Source organism: Micromys minutus, assembly GCF_963924665.1.
Source record: "Micromys minutus genome assembly, chromosome: 25".
In the NCBI taxonomy this organism is placed as follows: Eukaryota; Metazoa; Chordata; class Mammalia; order Rodentia; family Muridae; genus Micromys; species Micromys minutus.
In genome coordinates, this window is record NC_137960.1 from 3,843,619 (window position 1) to 3,865,779 (window position 22,161).

General features: G+C 48.5%; 1 protein-coding gene across 2 annotated transcripts in view; it reads right to left on the reverse strand.

The window, feature by feature from the left end:
• NUDT3 (nudix hydrolase 3) overlaps positions 1–22,161 on the reverse strand; it is a 51,789-nt gene that overhangs the window by 4,980 nt on the left and 24,648 nt on the right. For both annotated transcript variants that reach the window (XM_080938175.1, XM_080938176.1), the window contains exons 2-3: positions 16,856–16,966; positions 55–99 (exon numbers count right to left, since the gene is read on the reverse strand). In XM_080938175.1, the coding sequence (XP_080794301.1) occupies positions 55–99; positions 16,856–16,966 (156 nt within the window). The remainder of the gene's footprint in view (positions 1–54; positions 100–16,855; positions 16,967–22,161) is intronic.

Consider the following 22,161-nt stretch of genomic DNA (forward strand, 5'->3'; position numbering starts at 1 on the left):
ACAGGAAAACATGGCTACTGACAATTTTCAGAACAGAGGTGTTAGCAGACTTACCTCAAAGATCCCAACCAGTCTTCCCAGCGTCCCTTTCACTCCAGCCTGAAAGAGGGAGGAAGAAGAATGAGCAAGGACGTCACTGCGTCACTCTCAAGTCTTCCATAGTAAAGAATGTTCCTGCATTGGGGGCGTGGCTCAGCAGTGACACAGGAAGGCCAACAAAGCTGCACCAAACACCCCGTGCTTGTTTATTTGATTGTGTTTGTTTATTCATGCAGCACGTACAGGCTGGAGCCCCAGTGCCCAGGCTGGGGTGTGAGTGCAGCTCACAACAGCAAGAGTCTTGACTGACATGTCTTTGGCTGCCTCAGAAGCCAGAGGACCCAGCAAACAGTAAGTCAACGGAACCATACAGATCTTCTGGTGATAGACGTCACAGACGGGCAGAGAGAGGTGTGTCATCGTGGTTGCTTCCATATTCGTCATACACATTCTTTATGCCCAAGGCCCTTCTGATTGCTGCTGTGCCTTTGGGCTCATGGGTGATGAACGTTCCAGTCCACTCCAGGTCATTGGCCTCCGCCGACACGAGCAGTCCTCATCGCCGTTATTTTCCTCCCTGTTACACTGTGTTACTTTGGTTTTCACACTTTTCCCCCCTCTTTAAAGTAATTTATTTACTTTAAAAAATTAACTTGTCTACATGGTGTGTGCGCGCCAGGGATGCAGGAAGACCACAGGAAAATCAAGAAGCTGTGAGCCGCACCACATGGGTGTGGGAACCAAACTCAGGCGTCAGGGAGAGCACGTGCCCGTAACTGTTGAGCAGCTTTCTGGGACTGTTGTCCAAAATCCTTAAGAGTCACAGAGACTGATGTAAGAGACTAGATTCCAACCTTTAATCCCAACACTCGAAGGCTGAGGCAGGTGGGTCTCTGTGAGTCTGAGGCCAGCCTGGTCTACAGAGTGAGATCCAGGACAGCCAGGACTACACAGAGAAACCCTATCTTTAAAAATAAAATAAACCAAAGCAAACCAAAAGGACTAGATGTAGGGGTGGTTTTGATGCTTTCTTTGATGGGGAATCTGTGTTTACTGAAGCTGAAGGTCCTCGTTCCCAACTGGTTTTTGATTTATCGATGAAGATGCCAGTGGCCAATGGCTGGGTAGAAAGAAAGGAATGGGACTTCTGGGTTCCCACAGGCTAGGAGAGAGGAAGAGAATCTAGATACCTGGGGGAAGAGATGGGATATATTCTGAGTGACAGGGGAGATCTTCTAAAATGTAGAAGGGAAGGGAAAGTAGCCTGAAAGCGTCTTGGGCAGCAAGATCAATGGGTTTCACAGAAGGTAACCGGAACTAAGCTGAGGGCTCGATAGCAGCGGAAGGCTTAGAAGAGCCCAGCCAGGAACACAAAGTGGTGTAGAGAAAACTACTCTACAACTAGACTCCTGGGTGACTTGTATTTTGAAAGTACTGTACTCTGTGTTACTGTCAAGGAATTTAAGCCTATTATTTTACATCCACTCCTCTCCAGTGGTTTTGGTATTGTGAGTGGAACTGCCCTACCTTCTCTCTCTTTCATTTTCAGGAATAAGTGTTCTTCCAAGTCAGATATTTCATGAGCTAGTCAGGAAGCGCCTGGACTGAAGCTGTGCTCTTGGCGAGCCCAGCTCAGAGGCCAGCAGCTCTGTTCTGAACCCAGGCAGCAGCTACCCTGCCCCCAGGCCTGCTAAGGGGGTGAGGAGGGAGACAGACAAGCATCACTTCCCTGTGCTGTGTGCTCGCTCCAGCAGCTGCCATCTTACTAATCTCATTTTTCTCCAAGAAGTCAAAATTTACTAATGAAATGAGCCCCAAATTAATAGTACGAATCACCCTGTGAATTTTTAAAAGACGCATTTACTTTATGTTTATGCCTGTCTTTGCGCCATGTGCCCACTGAGGTCAGAAGAGGTGTCAGATCCTCTGGATCGGGAGTTACAGTACAGACTCTGGTGAGTTTCTGACATGAAACTCAGTCCTCTGTGAGCCCAACAGCAAGTGCTCTAGTCATCCAGCCTTACAATTTAAAATGTTGACAAGGCAAACAGTAACTTTTTTAGTCAGAGACCCATATAGCCCAGTATAGCCGAGTTAACCCTGAATTCTAACCTTCCTGCCTCTACCTCTAAGCGCTGGGATGATTGGCTGGATCTGCTGGACTGTGTGGGGAGGAGATGGGACTCAGGCCCCTGTGCACCCCAGAGGAGCATATTCCAGACAGCTCCTCTGCACACACAGCAATTTCTGCACCGAGCAACTTAAATGAGATGTGCTTTCCAGAAGAGGTTGGAAATCATGTGATATAGCATCTTTCAACTCACTGGGCATGGTGGTGCATATTTTCGAACCCAGGATTCAGAAGGCAGAGTCAGTGGATCTCTGAGTTGGAGGTCAGCCTGGTTTACAGAGTGAGTTTCAGGACAGCCAGGGCTATGCAAAGAACCCTGACTCAAAAAACCAAAAGCAAACAAAACATCAAAAAAAAAAAAAAAAAAAAAAAAAAAAAAAGCAACTTAGTATACAGTTCAAAGAATGTTGTCACTACAGGACCAAGTCTTCCTTTTAATCCATCTTTAACTGACAAAGCTACCTGTGCTGAGTCCTCCTTCACTTCACCTGAGCTAACATGGCCAGTACCAGAGAGGAATCCTGAGCAAGCCACCCACCACCAGCTACAGGCAAGAGCAGACACACAGCAGGCAGACGGCTCATGCCATCAACCCCAGCACTTGAGGCAGATGCAGGCAGATCTCTGTGAGCTTGGGGCAAGTCTGGTCTTCAGTGTCCTTCAGGCCAGACACGGTGAGAACTTGTCTCAAACAAGCAAACAAAACCATAGAAACACCCCATACTTAACAGTTTTAAAAACTGGAACACAGTACTTTTTTAGAGGAAACTCCCTCAAAGAAGTTTCAGAAACCAGGCACAGTGACTCATGCCGCAGGAGGACTGTCATGAGTTTTTGGACATCCTGGGTCGCCCTGCCCCAAACAATGACAACAACAACAACAACAACAAAAAAAGGATGTCAGGACTGAGGGGCTGTACAGGGATGGCTGGGTGTGATCCCAGCACTACAAACAGTTCACACAGACACTGTGCAGTGCAGCCTGAGGCAATGAAGGGAGGTCTTAATGTCTCTTCCCAAACCACTGCACTTTACAGTTGTTTTCACAGTTCTCAGAAGCCAACTCTCAACTCCTCAGTCTCAAACACTGCCAGCTGTGTGAACTCGGGATTTTTACACACATGACTTCGAAAGCAGGCCGGGACAGGCACCGGCTCAGCTTGACATCTGACTTGGACAGGACCGTCAGCACCGGTGCAGACTTGTTTAATCATCTTTATGTCAAACCCTAACCCAGAAAGTGTCTTCACTTAATGCCAGTAAGACTGCCCTTCATTACCTTGGAAACAGTGTTATCCTTGACCTCTGCCCCCTGCAGCTCGGATGCACAGGGCCGGGGACACTGCTGTCCAGCACGTAGTAGATAGCTTTTAATTCTCAGTTTAATTCTCAATTGTGCAAAAGCAGTCAAGCGTGAACCCCTAAACAAGTAGTCTGTGCCCATTCTAGTATTTTCTACCTAGTTAACAAAAATTGATTGCCCTCTAATTTTACTTATTATGATCATTATTCCTGTTTGTTTGTTTGAGGGAGGTTCTTGCTATGTAATCCTGGCTGTCTTGAAACTTGATATATCAGGCTGGCCTTGAACTTGCAGAGATCCTCCTGCCACTGACTCTCAGTGCTGGGATCAAAGGCTTGCATCACCATACCTAGGTAACAAACCTTCTTTTAAAGGGGTGGGAGTGGGGGCTGTGTCTCTTTTTCCTTCAGGGTGTTCTGTGCCCATTGTTTGAAGAGACTGTGGATACTCTGCAGCACTAGCAGGAAGGGCCCACCCACCTCTTACCGAGAGGAGCACTGCTTTAGCTCTCAGGTAAGCCAGCTCTTTCCAAAGTAGGCTTCCCTCATGGTGGGTGTCTGGTTGGCACAGATGCCATCTCACCTGTGACATGAACCTCACTGCCAGGGCACCCAGATTCTGTTCAGTTTCAAATGGGGCTCAACTGGGGAAGGCATATCCTTTGGGGACTGTGGGAAAGAGTTCCCCCAATAGAGAGACTGTACAGAAAGAAACACTGCACTAACCCTAACCTGAAACCTGGAGCGACTGCAGTTATCATGTGACCTGAAAGTGAAGGCCAAAAACCCAGCAAGATGTCAACCTAAAGCCTCGGCTGACGCTGCCAACGCCAAGGAGCCAACCTTGGACTGATGGGAGAGAAGCGCTCAGGGAGGAGCCAGGATCTAGTAAGATCTGAGACTGAAGCGTCTGTGGAAGACGAAGTGCTCTGTGACAGACGCTGGGAACACTGTGGGCTCTGTACTGAAGCTCCGGCAGAAGGCGGAAAGCTCGGGCCCAAAAGGAACCCCGGGGCAACTCTAATCAAAGTGTCTGCAGGACAGAGGGTCCCCAGGGACAGTGTGGTCAGCAGCACCCCTGTGACACAGACAGGAAGGCCTCGCTGAGGAACCCAGCAGAGGGCCAGCAGAAAACCAACACGTTTTCCTTTTAAATGAAATACTTTAAACAAAAGGAAAAATGGCCTGGAGAGTTAGCACAGATTCATTTTAGCATTTGTGGAGGTCAGAGGACAACTTTTGGGAATAGGTTTTCTTCTTCCACCATGTGTAACAGAGGGGCTGAACGCAGGCTGTCAGAGTTGGTGGCAGGTAGGTGCCTTTGTGCATGAAGCCACCTTGCTGGTCTCAGGAATATTATTGCTGCTGTTACAATTAAAAGACAACCAGGCCTCTGGAGCCCTGCCCCTCAGCTGTAAGGAGCTCCTCCTTACAGGTTTGCTGCCTCTCCACTGCTCAAACCTACGCCTGCTATTAACAGGGTATAGCATTTTCTACAGGTTCTCTATAAAAAGACAAAATAACAAAACATGATCTTTAAACCAAAGAATTCCACCTTGGGTGACCCGCTCACAAGAGAGTCCTGGCTATGTACAGATCCAGTTAATTCACCTCACCTGTCCAACTTACCCAGCTGGAAAACTCCCACTGTCTGTTCAGCCTCATTATAAAGATGCTGTATGGTGGGTGGACGGGTGGCTCAGTGGTTCCCAATCACCAACAATTCAAGTCTCAAGGGGAGCCAACACTCACGCTGGCCTCTGTACACATTTCACAAATGTGATGCACTTACACACAAGTGGGGAAAACAAACATAAAAATAATAATAAAATCTAAAAAGCTTCCTCTGTCCACATGGTGGTGGCGTTTCTGCAGGGCTGACAGTCAGACTTCTGCATCATGGGAGAGAGCCCTCATCTCGACGTTCTCGGATGCTATCAGCTTGTCTGCTTCAGCAGGGCAGCTGCAGACCAGCTTCCAACTCCCTGTGCCCACACCCTCTGACTGACATGGGGTATGCCGCTTCCTATCTGGAGAGAATCTTCTTCCACAGATCTGTCCGCCCCGTGACCTGGACAGACTGTGGACTGAGTGCCACAGTGGTTTCAAACTGAGGCCTCAAGCACTTTCTGGTTTTCTTCCTGGACCCCTATGAGGGTATGTGACGATGCCTTTTCCAGCCTCCCAAAGGATGGAGGACCACAGACTCATGAGCCGCCATCATTTTTGTTCCCCTCCAAACAGTGCTCACTGCTGACTGGTCCCTGCCCCACCCCCATTTAGTCATGATACTAAATGTGAGGTTACTTTTGGTTTCTTCGCTTTGTGGTACTGCAGATGGAACTCTGGACCTTGAGCACCCTAGGCAAGCTGTCACCCACAGGATGGCTAGAGCAGCCCTTAGGGCTTGTTATGCAGCTCTGGCTGTCCTTGCACGAAATCTTCCATCCTCCACCTCCCTAGTGCTGGGATCTTAAGTACATTCCTCCACACCATGTTATTTTTAAACTGAAACCACATGCCTTCTTGTACATTTAATGCGCAATTAGATTTTGTTAGTGTGGTGCTGGAACTGAACCTACAGTTTCAAGAATGGTCTAAGGACTGTGCTACACCAAGCTGCTATGAAGTCACTGCTGGATGACCCTGGGCCCCTAGTTCCTGCCTTCACCTCCAGGCCACTGAGGGTGGCCCATAGCCACTCGTGTGGACTTCACTGCTCTTTCCAGATGTGTCTGGCTTGTGTTTAACATTTGTTTTATTATTCATGTGTGCACTGATGTGTTTCTGTGACTGAGGGCATGCATGTGTATGCCTTGGCACCCACGTAGAAGTCAAAGGCCATATCTGTAGGGCCAGTTTTTTATTATTTTGAGACAAGGTCTCTGTGTACTTTGGCTGTCCTGGAACTCAGTCTGTCCATCAAGAAGGCCTCAAACTCACAGATGTGCCCGCCTCTGCCTCCTAAGTGCTGGGACAAAAGATGTGCACCAACACTGCCTGCCTCTCTCCTTTTACCTTAACTCGAGATCCTGGGACTGAACTTCAGCTGCCCATCCATCCTGAACAGCAGGCACCTCTGCCCACTGTTTTAGCTTTGAAAAGGATTTTGTTTGCTCAGACTAGCTTAGAAGTCAGGATTTTCCCTACAAGTCTCAATGAAGCCCTTTTAAAAACACAAGGGGATACTTAAGAACACCCCCAACCACCGTGCACACACCCAAACGCTGGTGCTCACCAGGCAGGACCTCTATGACTCTCAACTTACTTCCTGTGTGGTGCAGGTAGGCAGCTGGCCTCTGTGACCAGGAGCTGCTCACACCACTTCAGGCAGATAGACACACCTGTCCCATGCAGGGTCCTGACTGTGGAGGCTCTGGAGGCAGGGGTTATGCTAGTACCTACTGACATCCAACCACGCTCTCCTCGATGGCTCAAGAGCCCTCCTGGAATGTGGAGCTGGATGGGAAAGCAAACACAATTGTTCTGGAAGATGCTGCTGGACTCATTTCACCTACCAGGAGAATGACTGGCTACTATCCCAGTAATCCAACCTCTGTTCAACAGGGTTCCAACACAAGCTAGGCCAACACAGTACCGTGCTCCTAACAGCAGATTCTAATCTCTGTACTTAGCTACTGAATTAACTGCTCGCCAATGTGTAGCTTTCAATTATCTGTGATAAGCTGAGTAAAAGGCAGCTTGTTCTTTCCTTCTTTGTGATTTAGCTTTTGATACAGAGCTCTGGGACAGTTCAGGATAACTTTAAACTGTGGGCCCTCCTATCTCACCCTCACAAATGCTGGGAACACAGGGCTGAGCCACCTTTCCCAGCTCATATCTAATTTTATTTCTATTGGGCTGGCTTTGGGATTTTGCATTAGGTGTCTCTATGTAGCTCTTGCTGTTCTGGACTCTGCTGTGTAGACCAGGCTGGCCTCAAACTCGAAGAAATTCATCCATCTTTGCCTCTTGAATGCAAGAATTAAAGGCATGTACCATGACACCTCACAGTTTCAGTTGTAAAATGGCTGAAAGATAATTTGGATAGTTATCTCCACTGAAATTAGTCACTTCTTTGATTAAGAACTGCAAGCATTTAAAGCAACTACTGTGAAATGAACAAATTGGGAAAATTCAACCTATCTTTCCTTGGGAGGCGGTTCAGTGACCGACAGCAGAAAAGCCCTGTTGAGTGTAAGTAACCGCACACAGTGCTGATGCAGACTAAACGGTGCGCCACTGACTCACGACAGTGAGGCTGAGGCGGCTGAGGTCAGAGTGCCTGCTGCTCTTCCAGAGGTCGAGCTTTATCATTGTTGCTTGTCTGTCTGGACTCGGGGTGTCTTTGTTAGAGTCTCTATTGCTGAGATGAAACATCATTGTCAAAAGCAAGCTGGGCAGGCAGGGGTTACTGGGCTTACAGGTTACAATTCCTCATCAGAGACAGGTGGAAACCCAAGGCAGGTTCCTGTGGCAAATGCTTTTAGCTGCTTAGCCACTCTTCACCTCAGAATGTCTTACGAAGCACACACACGCCCCAGATAATGGAGGAACAGGGGAAGGTAGGATTCAGTGGGGGTTTCTATGTACAGAGCTCAGGCGCATACGGCCATGCAAGTGGCAACCCTGAGTGGGCAGCTAAGGTAAAGGAAAACTGTATCGCCGAGGGAAAAATGAGCAGTAGACAAGGAAAACAGAGGGGCAAGGCATCCAATCTCAACACTCGGATGAAGCGGAGAACAGGTGGCTCCTAATATTATTGTTGCTGTTGTTGTTATTAGGCAAGATCTTACTATGTAGCCCTGGCTGATCTGCAACTCACTATGTAGACCAGGGTGGCCTTGAACTCACAGAGATCCACCTTGCCTCTGCCTCTTGTGTATGGGGATGAAAGTGGTTTGTGTCCTCCTGTCTTGTCCAGCCTGGCTTCCTACATTTTTATCCGTACACCCACACACTCACACACAACACTGAATGTAAGGAGATATAAAGAACTTACAGAGTTTGGTTCTTTCCTTCCATCCTGCAAGTCTGGGAATTAAACACCAGACTTGGCAGCAAGTGCCTTGACTTGCCGAATCCTTTCTCTCTGAGACAGAGTCTTGAGCAGCTCGGCTGACCTGCACCTTGCTACAGAGATGAAGATGCTCCTGGTTCTACTCCCAGGTACTAGGATTAAAGACACATACACACCACTGTGGCTCACATGGTGCCTGCGTGCCAGGCACGTGCTCTACCGACTGAGTCACATCCCAAGTCCCTTCGTTTCTGCTTGTTTACTTTTTTTTAAGAGTTTTTGAGACAGGGTTTCTCTGTGTAGCCATGGCTATCCTAGAACTCACTCTGTAGCCCAGGCTGGCCTTGAACTTGTGGAACACCCACTTCTGCTTATTTTTAATTAGCTTATTGACTTGTATGTGTGTAATATAACACCTGTGGGAGAGTTATTCTCTCTTCCTGTCATTTGAATTCTAGGGTGGAACTCAGGTGGTCTGGCTTGTCAAGCAGGTACCCCCGGACCACTGAGCCATCTTGCTGGCCCACAATTTTTAATGATCTTCCTGTTTTCTCCTGTATCTAATATTTGAGAAGCCTACAGAGAAGGAAGGCTACAGCAAGCAAAAGCTCACATAAAAGGAAAAAGATCAAATGCTACTGGCAGTATTGAAAAAAATGCATTAACCTTCTGTTTCCAAATGACCAGATTAAAACACATGCTTGATGGGGCCTAGTGGTACATGCCTTTAAACCCAAATCTGGGAGACAGAGGCACAGGTTTCTGTGGAGCCCCAATGAGGGCTATACAGAGAGACTCTGTCTCAAAAAATAAAAATAACAAAATTGGATGTGTGTGGTAGAGCACACCTTTAATCCGACCAAGCACGAGGCAGAGGCAGGCTGATCTCTGAGTTCAGTGCCGCTGTGATCTACCAAAGATGCTGTAGGCGAGCCGTACAGGTGAGAGCCTGACCACAAACATGAGCCGGGTGCTCAGCACTGAAGCACTTGCTGTTCTTCCAGGTCTCAGGTTCAGATCTCACCACCCATACTGGATAGCTTCCTCACAGCTGCCCGTGAGCTCCAGGGGACACAACGCCCTCTCCTGGCCCACACAAGCACTGCGTCCACATGGCATCCAATCACACACAATAATAAACCTTTAAAAACACTAATACCAGAAAAAGAACTGGACACAAAACTCAGTGACTAAGCTGAAACTCCGGAGAGGAGTGAGTTTCAGACGGCAGCAGGCAGCAGGAGGAAGCTTCCATGGGCATCAGAGGTGTGGAGGCATGTGGGTGGTGTCCAGGAATCACCATCCAGTGTTCTCAGCTGCTTCCAATCTGTTTCTTGAGATAGGGTCTTCACTAGGTCTGGAGAATCCTCCTGCCTCAGCTCCCCACAGAGGAGGCTGCAGGTGTCCGCCCATGGGACACATGGAAGCTGGGGACAGGACACAGGCTACCAGCTTGTGCAGCGAGTTCTTTCCTCAGGGAGATCTCTGTCCAGTTTCCTCAGGTTCTTCCTGTGTGCCACCTTCTTCAACATTGGCAGAATGTGCTTTAAACGTCAGCTAATTTAATAAGGGCATGGTACCAGCTTGCTTTTTAATTAGAAATTACTTAGCCAGTTAAGGACAATGGCTGCTCTTCCAAAGGAGCCGGGTTGAATTCCCAGCACCCACATGGCTGCTCACAACTGTCTGCAACTGCAGCTCCAGGGATCCAATACCCTCAAGCAGACACACCTGTCAAAGGCAAAGCACCAATGCATATAAAAAGTAAAGTGAGAGCATTTAATGAGTTCAGCAGTGCATCTTTTATCCCAGAACCCGGAAGGCACGAGCACGTGGATGTCCGAAGGTTTGAGGACAGTCTGGTCTACACAGAAATTCCAGGACAGCCAGGGCTGCATAACAGAGTAGACCGTGTCTCAACACAACGATAAAGTTTTAGCTGGGCATGGTGGTATGTACCTTTAATCCAACACGTGGAAAACAGAAAAAGCAGAGGCAGAGGCAGGTGTAGAACAGCCTAGTCTACACAGCGAGTTCCAGGCCAGCCAACACTACATCGTGAGACCCTGCCTCAAAACAACAAATGTAAGCCAGGCATGGTGGTGCACACCTTTATCCCAGCATCAGGAGGCAGAAGCAGGTGGATCTGTTAGTTCAAGGCCAGCCTGGTCTACAAAATGAGTTCCAGGACAGCCAGGTCTCTATACAGAAAAACCTATCCCAACAAACAAACCAAATACAACAAATGTGCATGGGTATAAGTATGAACTTTTGCCCGTGTGTGTGTGTGTGTGTGTGTGTGTGTATTATGTGTGTGTAAGTGTATGTATATGTATATGTAACTGTATGTATGTGTGTGTGTGTGGTGTGTGTGTATGTATGTGTCTGCCTAGTGTCCAAAGAAGCCTGAGCCCTGGGAGTCATGGGCAGCTGTCCTGTTGTAGCAATGATGCTGGGAACAGAACCTGGCTTCCGCCTTGCCAGCCTGACACAGTGAACTGGGATGTGTGTGTATGTATGTGTGTAGGTATGCATCTTTATTGATGCTCACTGTACTGGTTGGTTTTGTGTCAACTGGACACAAGTTGGAGTTATCACAGAGAAGGAGCCTCAGTTGAGGAAATGCCTCCATGGGATCCAGCTGTAAGGCATTTTCTCAACTACTGATCAAGGGGGGAGGCCCAGCCCATTGTGGGTGGGGCCATCCCTGGCTCAGCCCATTGTGGGTGGAGCCATCCCTGGGCTGGTAGACCTGGGTTCTATAAGAAAGCAGGCTGAGCAAGCCAGGGGAAGCAAGCCAGTAAGTGACATCCCTCCATGGCCCCTGCATCAGCTCCTGCTTCCTGACCTGCTTGAGTTCCAGTCCTGACTTCCTTTGGTGATGAACAGCAGTGTGGAAGTGTAAGCTGAATAAACCCTTTCCTCCCCAACTTGCTTCTTGGTCATGATGTTTGTGCAGGAATAGAGACCCTGAGACACTCGCTCTTCTGCCCATATCCAGCCCCACTGTACTCTACCCCACGTTCCCTCTGACTGTTACTAATCAAGTAGGAGTAACTCAGCAACAGGGTCTACACAAGGAGAGGGAACAACAAACCCTGCCTTCACCAAGAGCGTGGAGGTGTGTGAGGCTGTGTTCTGTGATGATGGCGGTGTGGGATGATGACTGGCACACAGAAAGGACCTAGACTACGAGAGGCAACAGAACGGACTGTCTGAGACCAGGGATGGCTGTTTTCATGTGGGTGGGAAACCTGGTTTTAACTCTCAAAGTCTAAAATATAAGTGTATTCTAATTTGTAAACATTAGCGCTGGAGAATGTGTTAGTTATAACACAACTCTAAAAAGGAAAGCTGGGTCATCTCGGGAGGGAGCTATGCCATGACTATGCACGGTCGCTGAGTGCCGTGGTCAGATGCGCACCAGTGTCTTCCTCAATCCATCATTTTTTAGTGTGGGTTCTTTTGCTATTGTTTTTTAAAAATGGGGTTTCACTGTTACTCTGGCAGGCCTGGCTTCAAACTCTCAGAGAGCCACCTGTCTCTGTTGCTAAGTTCTGGGTTTAAAGGGAGTGCCATCTTGTCCAGCTCCTGTGGGTCCTGGGGATCCAAAGTCAGGCTCATGCTTGCCTCTCTCCGCAGCCTCCCTTCTTTGCTTGCTGGAGGCAGGTGTCAGAAGCTGAGGGTGGACTGGAACCATCCCCTGCTCTACCTCCCGCTTGTCAGGGTCACAGCGTGCACTGCTGTGCCCAATTTAGCGCCTTATTGACAGAAGTGGTTATCTACGACCTCAGATCTACACCTGACCGACACAGTAGCCCACTGCAGAGCTGTTAACGCTGTTTCCTAACTCATCTGTCTGAAAAAGCCAAATGAACTACAGAAGGTAAAGTAAATCGACTGATCTGTTCAGAGCCACCCTCCTGCTGACGTGACCCTGTGACACTCTCTGCCTTTGTCACTTATCCATAGGACCATAGCCTACACTAAGCAGCACACCAAGGAGACGGATTTCTTGTGATGGTGACTGTTACCTGGGCAGACTTTAGAAACTTGCCCTTTGGCAAGTTTGTGAGCCATTCCCTCCGTTAGGTTAATGGAGGTCGGAGACACTTTACCATCTGTGGCAGCATCTGTGTGCGAGGCAGCATCCGTGTGCAGGAGCCTGGGCTGAGTGAAGGAGTGTGTGTGAGCACCACTGCTCCACACTCCCTTCCTGACAGCCAGGCATGGTGACCGTGGTGACTGAACACTCTAAGCTCCTGCTTCTACATCCTCACTCTGCACCACAACACCCCCCTTCTCCCATTAGGTATTTTATTGGAGCACCCTCCCCCAAAAGCTCCTTCTGAAATCTCAGGGACAGTGACAAAGAGTAACGTTCCATAACAGTGTCCTGGTCACTCCAGCCTCAGTCCACGTTCATCCAGTTTCAGCTTTCTGTATGAACAGATGTGACAAGCCACTTAAAATTTTACGGAGTAATTTAATTGGCTCTGAAACAGGTTCAAGGCCAATCCTGGGCTATACATTAGGACTATATCTCCAAAATCGACCAATCTGTTAATTAGTCAGCTAATTAAAAAAAAAAGTCCTCAGAAAAAGCTTTATGGCTCAGAGGTTAAGAGCACTGGTTGTTCTTCCAGAGGTCCTGAGTTCAATTCCCAGCAACCACATGGTGGCTCACACCATCTGTAACGGGATCTGATGCCCTCTTCCGGTGTGTCTGAAGATAGCAACACTGTACCCACATAAGTAAATTAAAAAAAATAAAATAAAATAAAGGTAGTGAGTGAAAATTTTAAAAAGTGACGTTTTTAAAAGAAAAAGCCTTGTTAAGACCGTTCTGGCTGTGTGTGGGGTAAGTCGGGATAGATGGTGCTAGGGAGGAAACCTAATCCTTGGCTCCCCGTTCAGCCATGAGCTCCACTCTCGTCTCAGAAACAAAAGTTCACAATGGCCCTTTCTTCTTTCCTTAACAGACAAGAAGGACCAAGAAGGGTTATACAACCCTTGGTAGATGCCATGAGACAGGCCAGGAAGGATGGAGAAGCAGTTCTGAACGAGATGCCAGGAGGCAGGCAAGCCTGGGTCACCATAGTCACATGTAGGGGACACAAAGGTGAGACTTTCTGAATCAATCTCTCCCTTTCTCTCTCCCTCCCTCCCTCCCTCCGGGGAAATGTCCTTCAGTGCAGGCACCTGAGTCCAGCCTGCTGTGGAAGCTATTCTTGCTCAGAGCGGTGAACAACGCATGTGAGGGACGCTCCAGGCAGTGAGCTCACAGCAGAGCCAGGGGTGGCAGGAAGGAAGGCAGTGTTGGAGAAGTTGCAGAGTGCTCGCTGGCTCTACTCTCTTCGAGAGGCACATGCTCCAGAGGGCACAGGCAGACAGACAGACAGGCAGGCAGACAGACAGGCAGGCAGACAGACAGACAGGCAGGCAGACACACACAAACACACACACACACACACACACACACACACACACACACACACGTCTCTATCCATGGCAACACTCGTGGCTTACCGAGAAGTGTTCGAGGAACAGAACTTCATACAGATTGCTGCCTCAGACCCAGCCACCTCTCCCTTTAGGACAGTTTTAAGTTTCCCGCAGAACTACAAGAAACACTAACCCAAGAGCACAGGAGGCCATGCTTTTCTATCACACAGCCTGTCCCAGAGCGTAACACAAAGCTCTGCAACCCAGGGCTACAGGGGCACCTCGCTGAAAAGCCACGGCTGTCCCAGGAGGCCACTTGCTCACGAGCCCTGGGAGGGTCACCATGGCAGGATTTTCATTATGAACTGCTAGAAAATGGAGGCCAACTTACAAGAATTGAAGCCCATCCTTCAAATATTGTGTTTTAAGTAATATGAATTTGTTACTGAAATTTAGACAATATGCTAAATTGACTGAAATTTTGGAATGGGTGGATTTTTTAATGTGACAGACCATTTAATGGTATTGTTCCATTCATAGTTACTAAGAATTTTTTGTTAGCAGAGAAGAAATCTAATTATCTAGAACAGACGCTAAGCCACAGATAACCACTGTGAACATGCGGCACACATCTGCTGCAGTGGAACTATGGTGAATTCCTGAATTCAAGTCTTCCTTCCAATACACTGGCACATTAAGCCAGGTACTGTTTGTTTACAAATTTTCCCCTCGTAAACTGAGAGGCCCTGCACACACCCTGACTCCTCCCTCCTCACAGAGAGCACTTCCAGCTCCATTGAGAAGCTGAGAAGACCATGTCTAAACGTCAACAAAGAGGAGAGCAGTCACCTGGGGTCCTATGCCCATCAGATCTCTAGCACTGGAGCGGGGACGTCCCGTTTCTGACACACTGCGGCCAGTGCTGAGGGTGTAGCCACATTGCTGAGCAGCAGCGGTTCCGTAGGGACTGTCTCACTGGCACAGGTCAGGCCTATGTGCCTATGCACTGTGTCATCCATGGCCACCTCTGTGACAGAGACTGCTTGTATGACTCCTGTGTAGCACAGTGCTCTCAACTGACGAATTACACATTACCCGAGTTCTGTGTACAGAGCATCTCAGGCAACAGTCTGCGGACTCCTGCCTCCACCTCCCACATGCTAGGACCAACAGGCCTGGATCACAGCCAGATACCCATTCATACTTTACTCCACAGAAAAAGTGAATGTTAAAATATAAGTAAATCTCTAACCAAATAAGTTCTGAAGATTATATAGCCAAGGGGTGACACAGACCTTGGATCCAAACACTCAGGAGGCAGAAGCAGGCAGATTTCTTGAGTTCAAGGACAGCCTTGTATACAAAGCAAATTCCAGGACAGCCAGGGCTGTTATAAAAAGAAACCCTGTCTCAAAAAAAAAAACTGAAAATATCAGTTTTTGATCAGCCTCTTGTTTATTATTTATTTATTTTGCTGATTTGTGAGAGACCAGCCTTCCTTTTGTCTTCTGAGTCACTTGATTAAAGGTGCTTGTTTATTTCCACCTGTCTTGGAACTCAATTCACTATATAAACCAAGCTATCCTCAAACTACTTACAGTGATCCCCCTGCCTTTGCCCCCAGTGCTGGGATTATAGGCATGAAACACTACATCAGGCTGATAACTCTGAAGAGGCTCTGAAAGCCAAGCTGCACAGACAAGCCCTGTGAGCCGGGTGGTCACCCCTGGCAGAGGCTGCTCTGAGCACGGACGCAAGCGTGCAGACCCTGCTTCTGTAGAGGGTGAGGATGGGACAGTGAGGATCACGATGCCAACATAAGGAGACATCAAAGGACAGCAGGACAACAGGGAGGCTGAGAGGAGCACTGCCGCTGCCCACAGGAGTCATGGCCCTACAGCCAGGGCAAGGACAGAGCCTCAGGAACACTCTGGGTAAGAGACTCTCACAGGCTTCAGTAAGAGCCCAAGAAAAAGAGACAAACAGAGGCGGCAGGTGGGTCTCTGTGGCCATTTGGAAGAGGCTCCTGTAGCTCAGGCTGCCTCTAATTCCCTCTGCTGCTGAGAACCTTCAATTTCTGATCTTCCTGTATCCACCTCAGTGTTGGAGTTTTAGGTCTGGACCATGGTCCCAGTTCATATAGTGCTAGAGTCACGGACTAAGGAGTGTGAGGTCACCACTCTACAAACTGAGCCACAGCCTAGCCAAGAACTTTTCTACAAGCAAAAAAAAAAAAAAAAAACTATGTGTGACAAGAAGATCATGGGGACAAGAGAAACCGCGGCTGCCCTCTTCACAGGTCCTCCCGCCCCTCTGTCTGGGCTTTCACTCTTGGCCTTTCTCTCTCAGACCATGAGCTCGCTGTTTCAGAGGGGACTTCTGGAGCCTGACCGCATGCCAGGAAAACACTCTTTCACTGAGCCACATCCCAGCCCTCTGGGGCGTGAGTTCTCAGACTATGGTTTGACTTTGGATTATCCTGGCACATTCAGTGAGGTGGTGGAGGAAGCCAGCCCATGTATGCTGACACAATGACTGATTGCTGTCACCTCTCCAGCCACACTGTAACCAGCACCATCTTACTAGCCATGGCCACAGGCACAGGAGCCATGGCCTCACCCTCCTCCATGTAACTGAGAATGAGCTTCACCAAGTGGCTGCTTCCTCTTAGCACTCACACTTGAGTGTGTGTTAGCACTCACACTTGAGTGTGAGGAGTACCAGAGGTGATGCTGGGGGAGAGCCACAGAAGTCACAAAAGCCTGACAGATGTCACTATTGAGATCCTTTCTCCTGCAGAGAAAGGGGACAACCCTGTCACAGCGCTGCAGCTGTGAGGCTGTGGTGACCACTGAATGCTGTCTTTCTGGGGTCACAAGGAAACCACTCCATGGGCTGAGATGCAGGACAGCACGCACCTCCTCACACACTTCCCGGACCGCTGCCACACTTGGCTCCTCCTCAGGCTCCATGCCTCCTCCAGGGACAATCCATCGGTCTGGATGGCGGCTACTGCTCACGAGCAGCACCTGAAATCAGAGGTCACAGGGAGGTCACATTCAAAAAATTTTTTGAATTTACAATTTGAAATATTTACAAAGCAGTTCAAGCAGAACAAGTGCCCCAGTAACTAAGAACCAGCTCTTGTTTACACCTCCAAATAACTTTTACAAGGCAGCGCCTGGTGCTGGTAGGCACTCCGCCCAGGTTATGCCAAGGGCATCTTCTGGGAACAACCGAGGGCTGTGGTCCTTGCACTCCCCTCCACTCGTCTGTCTGACCGTCTCTTCAATCCTCTTTCCTAAATCCCTTAGAACACACAGCTGGTCAGGCAACACAAACAGCTGGGAAAGCTGCAAAAGGATGAGGAGTGAGGCCACCAGGTGGACAACGTAGGCTGTGGGCACGGCCACAGGCCACAGAGGTATCCAGCCCACGGTGCACTCCCAGAGCGGAGCTCTCTCTGGGCCTTCCACTACTCAAGTGCCATGGCAGCTACTGAGTGGGGGTCTTTTTATTTACTTTGTTTGAAATGTTAGCACCTTCTGTCTACAGAGTATGTCTACGTGCAATGTGCACAGAGGCCAGAAGAAGATGGAGTCCCTATAGTTGGAGTTACACATGGCTGTGAGCTACCATGTTGGTGCTAGGAATCAAACCTGGGTCCTCAGGAAGAGCAGTCAGTGTTCTTAACCACTGAGCCATCTCTCCAGCCCCAGAATTCTTTTTTAATGCATACTCTAAATTGTTTAAAAAAGTCTTATGCTGTAGTCAATCTGGCCGGCCTGAACTCCTGATCCTCTTGCCCTTACTTCCTGTGTGCTAAGATTATGTGTGCCTTCATGCCCAGCTGGAATTTAACTTAGAAATGGGAGGATGACACAGTAAATTTCAAGACACCCAGGGCTAGGGATATAAAGACCCTGCCTCAAAAACAAACAAAAAAAGGAGGTAAAAAGACAAAAGGCAAAGGACTGGCTAGAGACGGCTAAGCCAGGTGGGTTTGCCGTTCTCACAGAGAACCCATGTTTTCTCCCCAGCACTCACGCTTGGGGAGTCCATCTCTAGGGGAATCAACACCTTCCTCTGGACTCAGCTGGCAATACATCCATGTGCACAAACCCACACATATACACCCATTAATTAAATAAAGAAATCTTGAAAGGTTATAGTTTTACCTCTCTGAACGTGACCAACTCTCTGGTGACGGTGGGAACTGAAGCGCACTCCTCTAGTTCCTTCACCACGCCACTCCCCGGGACTCCCAGGGGACGGTACACAAGAGCTGCTACTACTTTCAAAGCTAAAGGAGTGCCGACTGTTTCCCACAGGTCACTTTCTGGTGCTGGCTGAGTCTCCTATGAACACCCCCTTCTACTCTGCAGCCATCTTTGCTGCTGCAACTTGCTCCCGCCTCTCTGGCGCTCACAGCAGCCACTGACCTTCCTGTCATGACAGAGTCTCCTGCTGCCAATCCATAAAATCTGTCCGGCGAGGACTACAAGGAGACCACGGGGTCCAGACAGTTCCCCAAGTTCATATGCAGAGCACATACAAACCTCACATTCTTACAAAGTACTGTTTTGGAAATGTAAATTCTACTTTAAGTAACATGACATGCTACTGTGGTGATAAAATTACTACAAGATCTGCGCTAGGATTAGCTGCTGTGTATGGGTTGCTTTCCTTGTCGCCACTGACAAACCCAGCAAGAAGCAACTTCAGAGAAATGGGGCTTTTGTTCTTCCTGGCTGTCTCAGGGTTTCTATTCCTGCACAAGCATCATGACCAAGAAGCCAGCTGGGGAGGAAAGGGTTTATTCAGCTTACACTTCCACATTGCTGTTCATCACCAAAGGAAGTCAGGACTGGAACCCAAGCAGGTCAGGAAGCAGAATGAGGCCATGGAGGGATGTCACTTACTGGCTTGCTTCCCCTGGCTTGCTCAGCCTGCTTTCTTATAGAACCCAGGTCTACCAGCCCAGGGATGGCTCCACCCACAATGGGCTGGACCCTCCCCTGTTGATTGCTAGTTGAGAAAATGCCTTACAGCTGGATCTCATGGAGGCATTTCCTCAACTGAGGTTCCTTTCTCTGTGAGAACTCCAGCTTGGGTCAAGTTGACACAAAACCGCCAGTACAATTGACCCCTTGTCAACTTGACACACAAACACATCACTATTAAGCTTACTTTCTATCCCCAAGATCTAAATAATTTCAGACCCAACAGTCTTTACAAACTCTTACATATTAAAATTTCAATTCCTTTAAAATATCCAATCGCTTTTAAAATTCAAAGTTTTATTTTCAATTCAAAGTCTCTTAACTTTGGGCTCCACTAAAATACTTTCCTCCTTCAAGAGGGAAAAATATCAGGGAACAGTCACAATTCAAATCGAAATAAAACTCTAAACCGTCCAATGTCTGGGATCCACTCATAATCTTCTGGGCTCCTCCAAGGGCTTGGGTCACTTCTCCAGCTCTGCCCTTTGTAGCACACACCTTGTCTTCTGGTCTCCAGATGCTTGTACTCCACTGCTGGCATCTCCAAAACACTGCTGTCTTCTGCTGCAACTAAGCTTCACCAACAGCCTTTCTTCATGGTGCCAAGCCTCAACTCCTTTGCATGACCCCTTCAGTCCTGGGCCATCAACTGCCACTGAGGCTGCAACTTCACCAATGGCCTTCCATGGCCTCTCACAGTGCCAAGCCTCAGCTGTCCTTCATGACCCCTTCATGCCTTCAAAACCAGTACCACCTGGGTGACTCTTACACATTACCAAGTTCAGCCACAGCAACAACCACAACCTTGGCTATCTCTGGAACACAGCTTCTTTGTGCTCTCAGAAAACACTTCCCAGAAGATTTCACCTCAGTGATGCTGGTCTCTTAGTAATCACCACCAATTTCTTAACTCCAGCTGACCAGCATCAATAGTCCCAGTAACGCAAAGGTTTTGCTTTAGTAGTTCTGGTATCTTGTTAATCACAGATGATTCTTCAGCCCCAGCTAACCAAAACCACAGAATCTTCACAATCAAAACAGCAACAGCCCTGATCAAAGAGTCTTTAATTTCCCCTCTGAAATTTCACAAGCCAGGCCTTTATCTTCTGCACTGTTCTCAACATTATCTCCCAAGCTCCTACAGAACACTCCGAAGAGCTCTTAACATTCCAATGGCTTTTCTAGCTCAAAGTTCCAAAGTCTTTCCACAGTCCTCCCCAAAACATGGTCAGCTTGTCCCATACAGGAATACCCCACTATGCTGGTACCAATTTGTCTTAGTCAGGGTTTCTATTTCTGCACAAATATCATGACCAAGAAGCAAGTTGGGGAGGAAAGGGTTTATTCAGCTTACACTTCCATATCGATGTTCATCACCAGAGGAAGTCAGGACTGGAACTCAAGCCAGCCAATAAGCAACATCTCTCCATGGCCTCTGCATCAGCTCTCTTGCTTCCTGGCCTCCTCAAAATGGATTAGTAACCTTAATATAGTTGCTAAAACTATGAAGCACTGGGAAGAAAACAGGAGATCTCTATAATTTCTGAAGCAGCAAGATATACCAAACTCTCAAGACAGCAGTGAGAAGATAAACATCGTGGGCTGGACCAAGCTCAGAGCTCTGCATCGGAGGCTGTGACAGCTGGGACTGAAGCTCGGCTGCTCTGGCTCCATGAGAACCATCTGCACCACCATGGTGTAGTGTGCATGACAGGGAGAGGCGTGGCTGCTCTAGACATTTTCCTTAAATGATCAGGTTCTCCACAGTGACAGCTGATGGCACAGAAAGTCTCTACCAAGGAGTTCCACAGCTTGACCACCTGGCCGCTCTGCAGAGAATGGCGTGTAGTAACACTCACCTAATCCACGTCCAACACAGCCCTTCTGTGGCACTCAGCACATCTGGCCAGGCTACATTATTTTATTCTGTGTGTGCACGCTTCCACACACCTATGCACATGTACAGGTCAGAGGACACAACTTTCAGAAGTCAGTTCTCTCCTTCTACCAAGTGGGTTTCTGGAATCGACCTGGGTCGGCAGGCACGGCAGCAGGAGCCTTTGCACAAAGAGGCATCTCTCCAGGAACAACCACCTCGTCAGAGCGCCATGCTGATGTGCTGATGGCCCAAGGCTTCCTAACTCTCTTGTCACTACGCTGTGTGAGCTGCCTCAACCACACTGTTCTGTCCTCATTTGATACCCATGTGAACAGCCCTATGACCCCATTGTGTCCCCCTTCAAAGCAAACTCCAACAGCAATAGATCTCCACTGCTGAATACTTGATAACAAGTTAGCACAATACCCATGCCATTTCTACACTGAGCAAGACAAACAGCTCCTTCTGCTGAGCAAAGGACACAGCCACACTCAGATGTCTCGGGTGCTAACGTTACAAAGCCTGTTAACATGGCTGGCAGCAGATCCCCCAAGTGAGCAGAAGGGGAAAGGAAAAGGCCAGCAAGTAGCATACCCTCAGAAGGCTCTCTGTCACCTGACTATGACAATGTGACCAGATGCCTCACATGCTGCCTCCAGGTCCCCACAACCACCAATGAAGTGCCCCCTCAAACTATCAGCCCACACCCACCTTCCTTCCTTCAGGTGCCCTTTGTAAAGGACCTGCCCCAGCAGTAGAGCAGAGTAACAGACCTGCAGGCCACCTCTGCTGGGGTGTGCTTCACCAAGGATAGCCTCTGCTTCCTAGACTTGCCCTGAACACATGCTGAGAGCTTTGCCCGGATCTGTATGTGTGTCACGTTGGTACCTAGTGCCTGCGCAGTCCAAAAGGGGCATCATTTTGGCTGGAGCGGTGGCTCAGCAATTAAGGGTCCTGTTCTTTCTGCCCCAGCATCCACAGAGCAGCTCACATCAGTCTGTATCTCCAGTTCCAGGAGATCCAAAACCCTCTTCTAATTTCTATGGGCACTGCATGCACATACTGGCAGGTAGGACACCACTTGCACAGACTAAAAAATAAAACATTAAGAGAGGAGGCATCAGATCCCCTGAAACTGAAGTAACAAGCACTTAGGAGCCATCACGTGGGCTCTGGGAACCGAATCCAGGACCTTTGGAAGAACAGCCAGTGCTCTTAACTGCTGACCTCCCAACCCCTCTGAGGATTTTATTAATATGGTCACACCATAATTTATTTCTCTAGCATTTTTGTTTGTTTTCTGTTTGGTTTTTGTTGTTAGAGACCAAAACCAAGGCTGTAT